General features: G+C 50.4%; 1 protein-coding gene across 4 annotated transcripts in view; it reads left to right on the top strand.

Moving 5' to 3' along the window:
* The first annotated feature begins 200 nt into the window (after nt 1-200).
* Nucleotides 201-13,284, top strand: part of LOC117803782 — a 103,234-nt gene continuing 90,150 nt past the window's right edge. For 3 of the 4 annotated variants that reach the window (XR_004627866.1, XR_004627868.1, XR_004627867.1), the window contains exons 1-4: nt 201-2,132; nt 7,952-8,070; nt 8,694-8,853; nt 9,245-9,469. Coding sequence is in view for 1 of the 4 variants with exons in the window: in XM_034668406.1 (XP_034524297.1) it covers nt 1,751-2,132; nt 8,694-8,853; nt 9,308-9,469 (704 nt within the window). In the remaining 3 variants the exon portion in view is untranslated. The remainder of the gene's footprint in view (nt 2,133-7,951; nt 8,071-8,693; nt 8,854-9,244; nt 9,470-13,284) is intronic. The other variant, XM_034668406.1, reaches the window with a different exon arrangement.

Here is a 13,284-nt window from a genome sequence, read left to right as displayed (position 1 = left end):
CCCCGCCCCCTCTCCCCTGGCCCCGCTCCAGGCTGACATCAGACGCTGGCCGCCCCGCCACCCTCTGAGTCAACAGTTTCCGAAGCGGAGCCCGCTGCCAGGGGCGGAGAAAGCGCTGCCTCCGGGAGAGGCGGAGGGGGGCCGGCCCCGGTCTGGCAGCCGCGGGAGGGCGGAGGTGGGTGGGGACGGGCGCAGCTTTTTACAAGAAGTCACGGGGGGTAGGGGCGAAAGAGGGTGAAAACCACCCTGCGGTGCTGCCGGGGCGGGGAGGAAACCTGCCGCCCCAGAGCCACGTGCTGAAGCCGGCGCTGGGTGGGTGGCTGGCCCCGCCCTGAGTGGCTCGGGGAAGGGGGGCTTGCTGGGAACCGCTGCAGGCCAAGTTCCCTGGGGAGGAAGAGAACTCGGGGTGGACACCCTCGACCCCAGGGCACCAGGGAACAAATGTGTCTGGAGTAGGAGGTCCAGTTCCCTTCGATGGGGGCAGCTCTGGCCGAGCCTGAAGAAATGCACTTGCCTAACCTAACTTCCTTCCCTGACCGTGGTGGGATGGGGTGGAAGCTGGAGACTACCCCGACCTCATACCCTTCAAAGAGGATGTATGTCCCAGGGTTTACAGAACCTCAGTAAACAGAGGGTGGGTGGCGGTTTAGTGAAGGGGGTGGTTGGTGGTAGGAAGATGGAAGGAAGCTGTATAAAAAGAGGAAAGAAGAATTGTAAGAACATGTGAAGGACAGAACTGGACTCCTTGCAAAGGTGAGTTTATTACTACCTGAGGACTTAGGCCACAGTCCCCTGAAGACAGGAGATGGGCTACTTGCAGGCAGTAATGAGACCCGTGGGGGAGTATGGGCTTCTTCTTCAGGGTAACAAGGCTGGAGGGGCTCCGGGTGCGATGGTCTGCCACTGAGGCCGTTTTCAGTAACCACTTTGAGGGGCTGCATCCCGTGGTTCTGGGATGCTCAGGGAGGACAAAATCACCCTTTAAAAGCACCCACCTGCAGCCTACCAGGCACCCAGAAGCTGCTCTAGCCCAGATAGGTTCCCAGCCCATGACAGACAGGAAGGAAGGCAGAGGAGCCAGGAGGACAGAAAGGCTGCAGACCCCTGCAGGCGCTTGGATTTCTTCCACTCCCACTCCATCCCACTTCACCCCACCATCCTGGGCCCTGTGTGGTGGTCCTTCTGGGAAGCTGGTGGGCGGCATCAGTGGGAGTTATCCTGGGAGCTAAGGCCAGGTGCCGGAGGGGGGCTGTGGCCACCAGGATGAGCAAGACACAACTGTCCTTGGTGGGCCTCCAGCTGGATTTCATTCTCGGGCTCTTTCCGGGATTTAACTTGCTGTTCTTTCCAAAGCCACGGCTCAACAAGTGATGCCAGCCCGGGAGGGGGGTGTCTATGTCTCATCTTGCAGGCAGAAGTAGCACAACAGCTGGGTGAACAAAACCCGCCCGGATCTGTCCAGAGCTGTTTGTCAGTACAGCCTCAACAGGGACCACGTGAGCGGCTTCTTGCCCCATATGACCCTCATTCCAACTCACGTAGAGCAGGAAGGAGCTCCTGGCCCCCTTCTCCCTGGACAGCCTTTTCCCAAGTGTGCGGGTGGGCGGCTCATTTCTGCCAATCCAGTCCAACTCAAAATAGCACTGAACCAGACTTCTGGGAAGCTCTGTGCTAGAGGCCTCTGTAGAAAAGAGTTAAAAATGACAGCTCTTGGGAAATCGAGGGGTGTAATTTACTGAGATGGGTCAAGATGCAGAGGCCTGTGACGTCAGAGGGCAGAAATAGTGGCCAGGGACTGGTATGGAAAGTGTTAGTGGTGGAAGGTCCTGGGCCCTGTGTGGTTGCCCTTTGGGGAAGCTGGTGGGCTGGGCCAGTGGAGATTATCTTGGGAACTAAGGCCAGGTGCAGGAGGGGCACTGTGACCGGATATTTAAGCCACAAATGCTGCCATCCCCCAACTTCCACATTTTTTTTTTCCAGGCTGAGAACTCCCTTGGTAGGGGTTACCTCCTCCACCATTTCACATTCTGATTTCTCATGTTTCTGGTTTGGGCTCAGTTCAGTTGCCACCTTCTCTGGGAAGCGCCTTTCTCCTGCCCCATCGTCTGAGTGCACTTGGCCCATGCATCCAGGTAACTCTTCCCTTGCTTTGTTTGGCCTCAGAGGTTTTGCTGAGCCCAACTTCCCTCTCCACCCGGAGGCCCACTAGGAGGCTCAGTTTCATCTTTGCAGCTCCCCCTTGGTGGAGGTCCTGAGGAAATGAATTATTTGTCAGCTCTGCCCTCCTCTGCCCCATGCTTGGCCTCATAGGCTTCCTTTGTGTCTGACCGGGCTTCCTGCTTGCTGTGTCTGCTTCCATGAGAGCCTCATCTCGGGTTTTGACCCAGCCTGTTCTTTGCTTGATGGTTTAGCCCAGCTTTTGGGTCCCTGGTTCATCATCCTCACTGATTCCAGCGGCCATTCAGCAGAAAGTCTTTGCTCCTTCCCTTAGCAATTGGAACAAGGGCAGAGGGTCAATGGAATTTAAGTGTAACTCACTAAAGCTAGCCCGTTGTGTGTACATCCATACTCAAGAATACAGATGGACTTCATTAAAGCTATCATGTTCTGTGTAAATACGTTCATACAAAAAATATTAGGGGCCGTCTCTCTCTTTTTTTCCCCCCTTTGAGCGTCTGTGTCTCTTCACAAAACTTTTTCAAAGACCATTAAATGTAAGATTCCTCATATGCATTTACAAGGCTTACTTTTGTTTTTGTTTTTGTTTCTTTTGGGCAACTTTTGGGGGAAAGATGTTGAAAGTGAGATATAAGATCAAGGGATGAATTAGCAGAGATTTGACTATTTTCAGGGGTCATGTAACAAAATTCTATATTACTGCAGATACCAGAAAACTGAGCTAAATTAGGAATATCTGTCTCCTAAAGTTTGGCCTAACTCCTCAAAACATCTGTCATCCGCTAGTAGCATTTATCACTCCACAGAGAAGCGAATCTCCTCTATGCCATCCTTGGCCACGTAATAGAGCAGAGAGCCCAGGACACTGTTAGAAAATCTTGGCTCTACCTCTGGCTCTGCCATGTGTGAGCTTTGCTACCTTGGACCACCTGCTAGTCTGCCTGAGCCTTGGTTTTACTTACCTGTAAAATAGGGATCATTCCAGCTATGTCTTAGGGCCCGTGTGAAGACCAGAAGAATAAGACACACTCAGTAAAGGGTACTCAATGAAGAGTAGCTTCAAGTGTTTTAGACCTTTTTTTTTTTTTAAAGATTTTATTTATTCATTTGACAGAGAGAGAGACAGCCAGCGAGAGAGGGAACACAAGCAGGGGGAGTGGGAGAGGGAGAAGCNAGCGGAGCAGTGAACCCGATGTGGGGCTCGATCCCAGGACCTTGGGATCACGCCCTGAGCCGAAGGCAGACGCCCAACGACTGAGCCACCCTGGCACCCGTTTTAGACTTTCTAACTGTAGGGGTAAAAACTTCCTGATATAATTTTCTTCCTGTGTATAGTTTTCTCCATTTGGGATTCTTTAGGTCTAGGTTCTGTCCCGGGTCAAGAAGGTCAACTTGAGAGAGCAATGGGCTCTTTTTCAGAAGCCCCTGGAGAAAAGACCAACATATTTCTAGGAGAAGTAAAGAATGTAATAGGAGTACAATCCACCAACCAATCGTGGGTTAAGGGTCTGAGAGAAACCTGATGATGAATCAGTCTGAGGCCTATTAGTGACAAAGATGACCTTTGCCCAGACACTAGGCATGTCTGAGCTGCTGAGCAAGGTTTTAATCCAGGAGGTGTTGAAAGAGCCTAATAAATACTCCATTGAGTCAAATCCAAGAATTTGAAGAAAAATGCAAAGTTTGTTTTTGGTGTCCCTCTACCTTGTGAGATGTGACTGAGGGAAAATGGTAAACCAGATCCCCTAACAGATGCTCTGATGGATGATAAGCCCTAGAGTCCCATGCTGGGCCCCAGACTCATGCTTCTGTGCATAGGGGCAGAAAATGCTCCCAGGAAGGACAGATTAACTCGCTGCCCTGGACACTCTTTGGAAAGGAAGCAAGAACTGTCCTTTGCACTTCAGCCATTTCTGGCCCAGCTGACACCAATCCAGGGAATGTATGTATATTCATTTCCTAGGAATGCATAACCAAGCACCACAGAAATTTATTTGCTCTGAGTTCTGGAGGCTAGAGATCTGAAATCAAGATGTCAGCAGGGTCATGCTGCCTCTGAGACTCTGGGTAGGAGCCTTCCTTGTCGCTTCCTAGCTTCAGGTGGACTTCCTTGGCATGCAGCCACGTCACTCCGATCTCTGCCTCCATGAGCGCATGACGTTCTCCCTGTGTGTCTGTGTCTTCACGTGGCATTCTCCTCTTAATAAGGTCATCCATCATATTGGACAAAGGCCCACCCTAATTACCTCCTCTTAACTTGATTACACCTGCAAAGACTGTTTTCAAATAAGGTCACAGGTACTGGGGGTTAGGACTCCACAATATGTTTTTTAGGGAAAATAATTCAACCCTGACATATGGTAAGAGTGATATCTTTGCCATCAGGCTGTAACACAGGCCAGGGGGGTGGTCAACCCAGGGACATTCTACTATATGCTGGCGAGGGGGCAAATTGGAACAGCAAGTTGGCAGTCTCTTTATCAGAAGCCTTAAAAACATTCATATCCTTTAATCCAGTAATCTGCTTCTAGGAATCCAGCTATCGAAGTCAGCAAAAATGTTGATAAAGCTTTAGGCATAGAGATATCCAACTCAATATTGTTTGTAATAATTAATTATTGGGAACAACTTCAACATCTAACACTAAGGGATGGCTATTAAGTCACATCCACACGAGGGGGATATTATATAGCCTTAGAAATGATATATTCAGAAAAGAAATAGTAACATGGGGGAAGTGAAATAACATGATATATTCAGTATGTTGTCAGCTTTATAAAAAATATACAGAGAAGAAAAACACAACGTAATGTTAATAGTCCCACCCCTATGGAGAGATTATGATTGACTGTTACTGTTTTTTTATGGCATTATATAAGTTCTCTGCAACAGCTTTATTTATTTATTTATTTGAAATTTTATTTATTTGAGAGAGAGAGAGCATGAGCAAGAAGCAGAAGGAGTAGCAGACTCCCCGCCAAGCAGGGAGCCTGACACAGGGCTTGGGATCCCAGGACCCCAGGATCATGACCTGAAACGAAGGCAGATACTTAACTGACTGAGCCACCCAGGCGCCCTTCTGCAATAGCTTTATAACCAAAGAGAAAAAAAAATATGTTAATTAAAAAATAGGTATCTAAATAGTTTCCTGGAATATACATTCCAGGAAAGTTGTGGCTGGGAGAAGAGCAGCAGCTGCTGAGTATCCAGCTGATTTCTACGCTTATAAGCCACAGCCATAACCCCTCTGGAATTTTTCAACATGTAGTTGGGTGGCTACTTGCATCAGAATTACCATGCTTTTTATTTAAAAATGCAGAATTCTAGGCCCCACCCCAGACCTACTAAATCAGGAACTCTGGGCGCAAGGCCCAGGAATTGGCATTCTCCCAGGCTCTGCACATTTGAGCTGAATCCGCCCCACCTTAGAGGCTGTAGACAACCCGCTCATCAGTAATCCAGTGTGGTTTGTCACACCAGTCAGTTATGGCCTCTTGGCCTACACTGTGCTTTGAAGAATCAAGCCAAACAAACAGAGGGGTTATTTATTTATTTATTTATTTTTCTAGAGTCCACTCTTGGTTGTCCCTAAGACAGGAAGCTGTAAAACACGATATTCAAAAGAAAGAAAAATTCACATTTGTATTTTATTTTGGAATCCAGTAGCAGCAGATTGTGTTTCTTAAATTATGCTAGGCTAATAATTAAAATGAATTAACATTCCCAGACTCTGCCCTAATTTGGAATTAGGAAGGGTATAGTTGCAGGAGGATGGCAGCCCACAATGAAAGGTTTGCCCCATTAAAAAGCGGTTGATCTGTGTGCAGTTAGTTGAGAATCACAATTATAGACCTGATTACTTTTAACTCACAACCTTGAGGCTTCCTTTATTGCTGATTTACTGGAGCGATATTGGAGGATGGTAGAAAGTTCTCCACTTTAAGGTGTGTCTTGGCTTGGGGCAGGGTTTGGCCAAGGGGGCCCTTCAGCCCTGGGGTGCCGTGACTTGTCAAGACCAGGGGAGTCGTAGCATGCTCGAGAGGGCCCCACAGCGGTGCCATTAGCCTTCTCATCGGGAGGTAAAATTCAACACCTCAAAGAGGCAATAATTCAAGGTATTAGTCCACACTTGTTGCTTCCGGAGTTGGTCATTGCCTCTTAAGAGAAAAGATGAGCCATCTCAAGAATGAACTACATGGCTACAGGTGGGAGCAATCAGAAAAAAGAACCAAGAATAGCAACTGTGAGAAACTCTATATTAAACCTCCTGGAAGGGGTCCTGTTCCTTCACTCTAATGGCTTCAGATGCCATCCTCACGCTGCCCTCCCCTCAGTGCTTCTGTTGGTGGAGGGAGGAGGGCAAAAGGAGATGGACTGTGGAGGGGCTGAGTGCTGGGCCCCAAAATAACGCCTTCATCTGCGCTAGGTCTTAATCTCGGGCACTCAGGATCTGCCCACAGGGGAGCGTGACAGCAGGATGGGTAGGGCTGTCCCTGAGTGTTCAGCAGCTGAGAGCCGGGCTCAGAAGGCTGCAGGGCAGGCTGCTCCTTCTCCCTGCGTGCCCTTCTTTCCTGCAGCACAGGGAGGAGGCAGAGGCAGGCAGCCGAAAGGGTTAGGACCCATCAAGGAGAAAAAAAAATGTAAAAGGAAGCCCTGTATCTTTCACACAACATGTAATTAACTCTCCGAAGAAGATGCCACGGATTCATAATGGGAGCCGACAGCGGGGGAGGAAGGCTCTGACAAGCATGAGATTTCTCTTGGGTTTTTTTTTTTTAATTTAATTTTTAAAGGAACATGAACAGTTGCCATTGTAATTGTGGACCTTCAGTGATGGTGTCTCTCTAGCAGCAAACCAGATGATGCTGTTTCTCACCCCTGTCCAGGCAGGTCGAACGGGAAGGGCTTTTCTGCCTCAGAGTTTTCTCCTCCAGCCCAAAGGCTGGCTATTTCTTGTCCCTGGTTCCCCAGGGTGGGCCTGTCAGCAGCCCCTGCTCTGTCACCCTTCTCCAGCATGAGGGCAGCAGTCCTTGGAGTCACCCTGGCCTTTAGCCAGGGGCTCCCAGGGTCATGCTGCTAGTAAAGCCCAGGCCTCCTCCCAAGTATTCTGCCGTCAGTTAGGTGGTGGCTGCACTCGGTGAGGAAGGGAGGCCCAGCTGGAGAGGAAAGGTGGGGAGCTCCGGGGTGGGGCAGGGTGGCTGCAGGTGGGCAGAGCCTGGAAGACTGCCAGAACAAACCAGGGCCAATCCTCTTCCAGGCACAAAGGGCTCTCTGTCAGGGACACGCCCAGCCCCTACGCAATCAGGGAGGCCCATTCCCAGACAGGCCTGGGTGTGGCCTGCAGGCTGATGAACCCCAATGGGCAGAGCCCTTGGACTTCTGGTGATCCATCTGGGTGACTTTAGTCCTCATCATGATCTGGTCTGCAAGTGAAGATGGAGAGAGGCTTGGGCAGGCAGCCTAACGTCACAGAACACGGGGCAGTTGCCTCTTCTCCCTCTGGGAAAAGGCCTTCCTAGGCCGACCTCCCCCTACCCCACCACTATTTCTCATTCACATATATGCATTTTCTCATATGCTCAGTACAAATGAGAGAAGGTCCCCAGTCATACTTAGAGTAGTCAACTATGCTGTGCAGATCTTTGCCCCCATCCCCAAGCCACTGTCACAGAGGAATTAGCCTAGGTCCAAAGAAATCAGAAGAAATCAGGCTAGGAAATGTGCAACAAGAGCCACTGTACTGGCTGCAGGCATAATCATCATTTTTCTTCAGAACTCGGAGTCTCTCCCTGCCACTGAGTTCCTTCTCATTATGACCCTGCTATGCATGAAAAAAGGAAAGAAAAGGGAAGAGAAGAGAGGAAAGAAGAAAGGAAGGAAGGAAACTTTGGGGTAAGCAAAATCGCATGGAAGACATATTGGAAGGGTCCATGCTGATGTATGTTTTAGCTGAGGTTGAGGTTTACCTGGGTGGCTGTGCCATGCCATGGAAAGGGATGGGTCAAGAAGTCACCTATAGCCTCTATGGGCCTCGTGGGTTTTAAAATGAAAGAGTTCAAAGTAGGATTTCTAAGGTCTCTTCAGTGATCAGTCCAGTCCTGAAAGCCCCAAGGCCATGCGGCCACCCGGCAGACCCTCCTGCCCACACGGGCCCTGAGACCCGGTTGAATGGGGGGGGGGGGGGGGGGGCTCTGCAGTCGCCTTGCAGCTGTGCTCCCTCCCCGACCACAGCTGAGCTGGATGGTGATGGATAAGAGCGCAATCTATGAATGTAGGACCTTTCTCCATCCTGTATGTCCTGTGCTGTGAACTATGAAGAAGACACTCATTTATTGCACATAGAATTCTTTGGCACCATCTATGTTAGTAAATAAAGTGGATGAAATTGCCTGTTCGCGGGAGTTTCCCTTTGACACGGAAGCGCTGGAACGTCCCCTCTGTACACATTTTCTAGGGCTGCCGTCAGAAGTACCACAAACTGGGGGCTTAAACAACAGAAACGTATTTTCCCACAGTTCTGGAAGCTAGAAATCGGAGATCGAGGTCTCGGCAGGGTGGTTCCTCCTGGCGGCTTCCGTACCGCTCCGCGGCTGCTGGCTGGGCAGTCTTCCTCCATCCTTGGCTTGTAGAAGCGGCACCGGCTCTGCCTTTATCTTCACACGGCGTTCTTCCTGTGTGAGTGTTTCTGGGTCCAAATTCCCCCCTTTTCGTAAGGACGTCAGTCATATCGGATTAGAGCGCACCCTCATGACCTCATTAACTTGATTCTCTCTGAAAAGATTCCGTCTCCGAAAACGGTCACAATCTGAGGTACTGAGGGTTAGGATTCTAGCGTATCTCTGTGGGGGGACAGAATTCAGTTTATAACCCCCTCTACAGAAAAGCATAGGAAAGTACGGAGAAGAGTCGCCTGCCCTTGAGGTGCCTAAAGTCTCCTGCTTCCTCTCTTGGGAATGCATGTGATTGGAGGAGCCTGTTCTCCACCGCAAGGGAGGCTGGGAGATCAAGCCCTGGCTTCTGCCTCGGGGAGCATGGATCTCTACTGCGGGATTTCCCCCAAACACAGGTAGAGCATTCAAATGATTCATGCAAAGGTGGCCACAAAGCACAACAGGAACCTACCACGCAGGTGCTCTCAGGTTTTCTTCAAGGGGCCGCAAGAACAGAGAATGGAGACCACAGCTTCCCTTCCGGACGCCTTCCCTTCAGTGCCCAGCGCTGTGTGCTCACCGCTCTGGGGCCCACGTCTTGATGACTACGGAGGACACCTGGCAAATCTCCATAATGGACGGTAAGTAACGTTTCGTACACATTCACGACGTGCCAGGCATTTTTCTAAGCCCTTGTATGCATTGCCCAATTTAATCCTTAAAGCAGCTTAATGAGATAGGGATCATGATTAGCCTCCTTTAGCAGATGAGGAAACTGAGGCACAGAGAGGTTAAGTGACGGAACCTGGAAGGTGGGAAAGCCAGGCTTTGGACCCAGCAATTTACATCTGAAACTGAGAGCTTAACCACGGTGCTTCCTAATAGGTGGAAGGAGATGAGAGGTAGGAGAAACGCCTCCCCAGCCTGCGCTCCGGGAAGGCAGGTGCGTGCTGTGAGTTCGACAGAACTACCCCTGAGTGGCACGTATATTGTCTCACAGGCTCTGAGTCAGTGTGGGTGTGATGTTGGCGTGAGGCACACTGACAAAGTCCTCGGGAATCCTGGGAGGGAGGCGTGGGAAGAGGCAGGAGGGGGGAGGAGGAGGGAACCTGCAGCTGGAGCCCTGCGGGTTCAACCCAGGAGGCTCTGCCTGGTGTGGCTGAGGAAGGCCTGCGTCACGGGCCTGGCTTCTGCGCTTCTGGGCTTAGCGGGGCTGGGCAGCTGGAAGGCTGGTTCCCCTGCCAGGGTGCTGCCCAGAGAAGGCCAGCATATTTCCAAGAATTCTTCCCCAGTGACCTAGAGCTGTCCCTTGGAGGGGCCTAGTGGCTGCCAGGTCAGACCCTCCAAGCTGAGGTGCGTTGGAACACCTCGGATGTGGTGAATGTGGCTCAGGTAGCTGCCACGTGCCCAGAGGCTGAGACCAGGGACCTCTGTGCCTGTCCTGGAGGAGGCCTTGCCACTCCCTACTCCTGTGATCCCGGACATTGGAACGTTGCTATTTTGATTACATTTTTGCAGAAGGAGTCAAAAATAGAAGGGACACATTCTTATATCCCCAAGCATGCCCAACGGGAGACTCCCCTATGGCCCTGGCCAATTGGATTGGGCCTTGGGTCTCACATACTCCAAGTCCAGAGCACAGTTTCAAGAATGTGCATATACCAGGAGTGTTTGCCATTCACCAGTGGGCACCCCTTCGAGAAAGCTGGGACCTGCCTGGTAGCTTCCTTTTCCAAAGGGAAACAGGGTACATGATGGCTGGGCTTTTCTTAAAAAAAACTGAAGAGGGGTGCCTGGCTGGCACAGTGGGTTAAGCATCTGACTCTTGGTCTCGGCTCAGGTCGTGGTCTCAGGGTAGTGAGATCGAACCCCGTGTTGGGCTCTGTGGTCTGTGTAGAGTCTGCTTGGGTTTCTCTCTCCCTCTGCCCCCCCCCCCCCCTTACTCTCTCTCTCTCAAATAAATAAATCTAAAAAAAAAAAAAACCAGCAGAAAGGTAAAAGAGCATTTTCCTATAAAAGCATTGATATTAGGGTAAGAGTAATGTGGTTTCCTATACACTAGCAAGGCATTTCCAAAACACATATGGGTAACAAAAATAAGAAGAAAAGCAAAGGAGAAGAAATTATCCACTGGAGGTTTTTACTACAATAAGTGACTACAAAATATATAGTTAATAAAAAGTTCAGTTTAAGAAATGTTTGCAAACATCAGTAGTGTTCCAGAGTTTTAAAACCAGATTAATATTTGTAGTAACATGAAAAACACTAATGCCTTGCACGTACCCTACTGTCCAGTTGTCTCCCCACAGATAAGATGCAGAGAAGAAGGACATTCTTAGAATTTAAAGAATGAGGTGGGGCCAGGGTTACAAGATAAGATACAAGATGACCTATTAAATTGGAAAGCCAGATAAAACAACAAATATTTTGTTAGGAGAAGTATGTTCCAAATATTGCATGGTACATACCTATACTGCAAAAATTATTTGTTGTTTCTCTGAAATTCAAATTTAACTATTTATTGTGTATTTTTACTTGCTGCATCTGGCAACCTTGGGTAGGCCTCATAGGGATAGAGAGAGGGGGGAGTTCTGGAAGAGAGGCTGGTAGGACTATGCCAGGTCATGGGGACTCTAGGGAGGCCAGGCCTCTGGCTCTAGGGTGGCCTCAGTGGGGCCCTGGGAAAAAACTCTGGGCCTCTTCTTGGAGCTCCGTGTCCCTGGAGGGAAGAGGCAGGGCCCAACAGCTGCAGAAAGAAGCCTTGGAGTCAACCTGCAAACAATTCAGGCTTCTCTGGGGAGCTGCCAATGGAGGAGAAGACAGGCTCAGGGTGGCAACGTGGGTAATGTGTAAGTGCAGCAGGCTGGCTTGTCTCCCACAGGCTTGAGGGGTCACCCTGATTCCCAGGGGTATGGAAACATGGCCCCACGCCTCAGCTGACCCTGTAAACTCCCTAGCCTGCCCTGACCTCCCCTTCAGGTCTGGCTGTGTCAGCCCTGCCTCGCACTAAATTCCCCCACATTCTCTGGGGCTGAGGTCACTGAATATCCCCAGGCCTTTCCTGCAAGGTTGGAGTGCCAATCCGGGGCATTAGCTGGGTGAGTTATTTGTGTACTGCCCAAAGGTACCCTGGGAAGGGGAAGTGTGGACACCTGTGCGCAGGAGCCCTGGAGAAACCACTGGGTGAGAGTCCAACAGTCTCTTTCCGAGGCCAGTGGAGCTCACAGGCCTGGGAGCCGTAGTCTCCCCACCCTCCTAGCCCCCCTGCCAGGCTAGCTGTGATGAAGTGTAGGCCCTCCTCAGGGCCTTCCTCCCAGGGCTGTGTGGGAGCTGCTTTTGTGTCCTTTCCCAGTGAACAGGGTGGGAGAGTGAGCGAGAAGGGGCAGGCCTGCCATGGGAAGTTTCAGTTTGTATGTTGGACCAGAACATTCGCTGGAGGGTGGAGAAAGGAAGGAAGGACAGCCTATGAGCAGAACATCGCTCTGATAATCTTGTGAGGTGCTTTTAATCCCATTTTTACGGAAGATAAAACAGGTGCAGAGAGGTTATGGAACTTTTCTTAGTCACACAGTTAGTAAGTGGTGGGGTCAGAAATCCTACCCAGGTCACTCTGGCTCTAAAACCTGGGTTCATTCTGTTCCACTTTGCTGCCCAGGAAAATTCTAGCTCAGGAGAAAATATCTACCAGCAACTCTGTTACTGTGCTCTTGTCAGCTTCCTGCCTTCCCCGTGACCTCCAACACTTGGCTATGATTGAAATTTGTACTAGAAAATAATGCTGAAAGGAAACAGCTGTGCTTCTCTGTGTGCACACCAGGAACTCCATCTCCTGGGCTCTCAGCCCTCCTCCCACAGAGCCGAGTGGGTGCTCAGGGATAGGCTGTGGTGGTTTCAGCACACAGGGAATTGTCCCCTGTCCCTGCCCTTGCACGCCTTACCTAACAATCCCTGAGATGGAAAACCATACTCCCTGGTGATCAAAGTCATAACTCTAGCCTGTGTGGTTGGTTGAATTTGGTCAAACTGTGGGACATAGGCCCCCATGATATCCTCCCCACTCCCAAGGGATGCTAGGTGCTCTCCCTGCCACCTCAGCTCTTCTTGGATCTCTCTGTACACAGGGGGTCAAGCCTTCCTTGTCTTCGCCTTTGGGCTTTGGCTGTTTCTTGTGCTCTCTGACTCTCCTGCCACCTTGCATCGCTATCCCTCCCCCTCAACACCTCACAGCAGTAAGATGGCAAAGACTTTCAGTTCATAGTGTGGTGGGGAGAGAGTGGGGGAGGCTTGAGGAGGATGAGCTGGGATTCTCCCAATCATGAACCTTGCTCGTGCATTCATTAATTTGCCTCTGCACGTATGTTGGCTGGGTGGGGCAACACAGCAGGATTTGGAGGCTGGGCGTGAAAATACCAGCCAGGGCCCACACAGCCCAGCTCTTTGCTCATGGTCTGCTCAA

Source organism: Ailuropoda melanoleuca, chromosome 9 (assembly GCF_002007445.2).
Source record: "Ailuropoda melanoleuca isolate Jingjing chromosome 9, ASM200744v2, whole genome shotgun sequence".
Taxonomy (NCBI): domain Eukaryota; kingdom Metazoa; phylum Chordata; class Mammalia; order Carnivora; family Ursidae; genus Ailuropoda; species Ailuropoda melanoleuca.
This window is presented reverse-complemented; position numbering and strand designations above follow the sequence as displayed.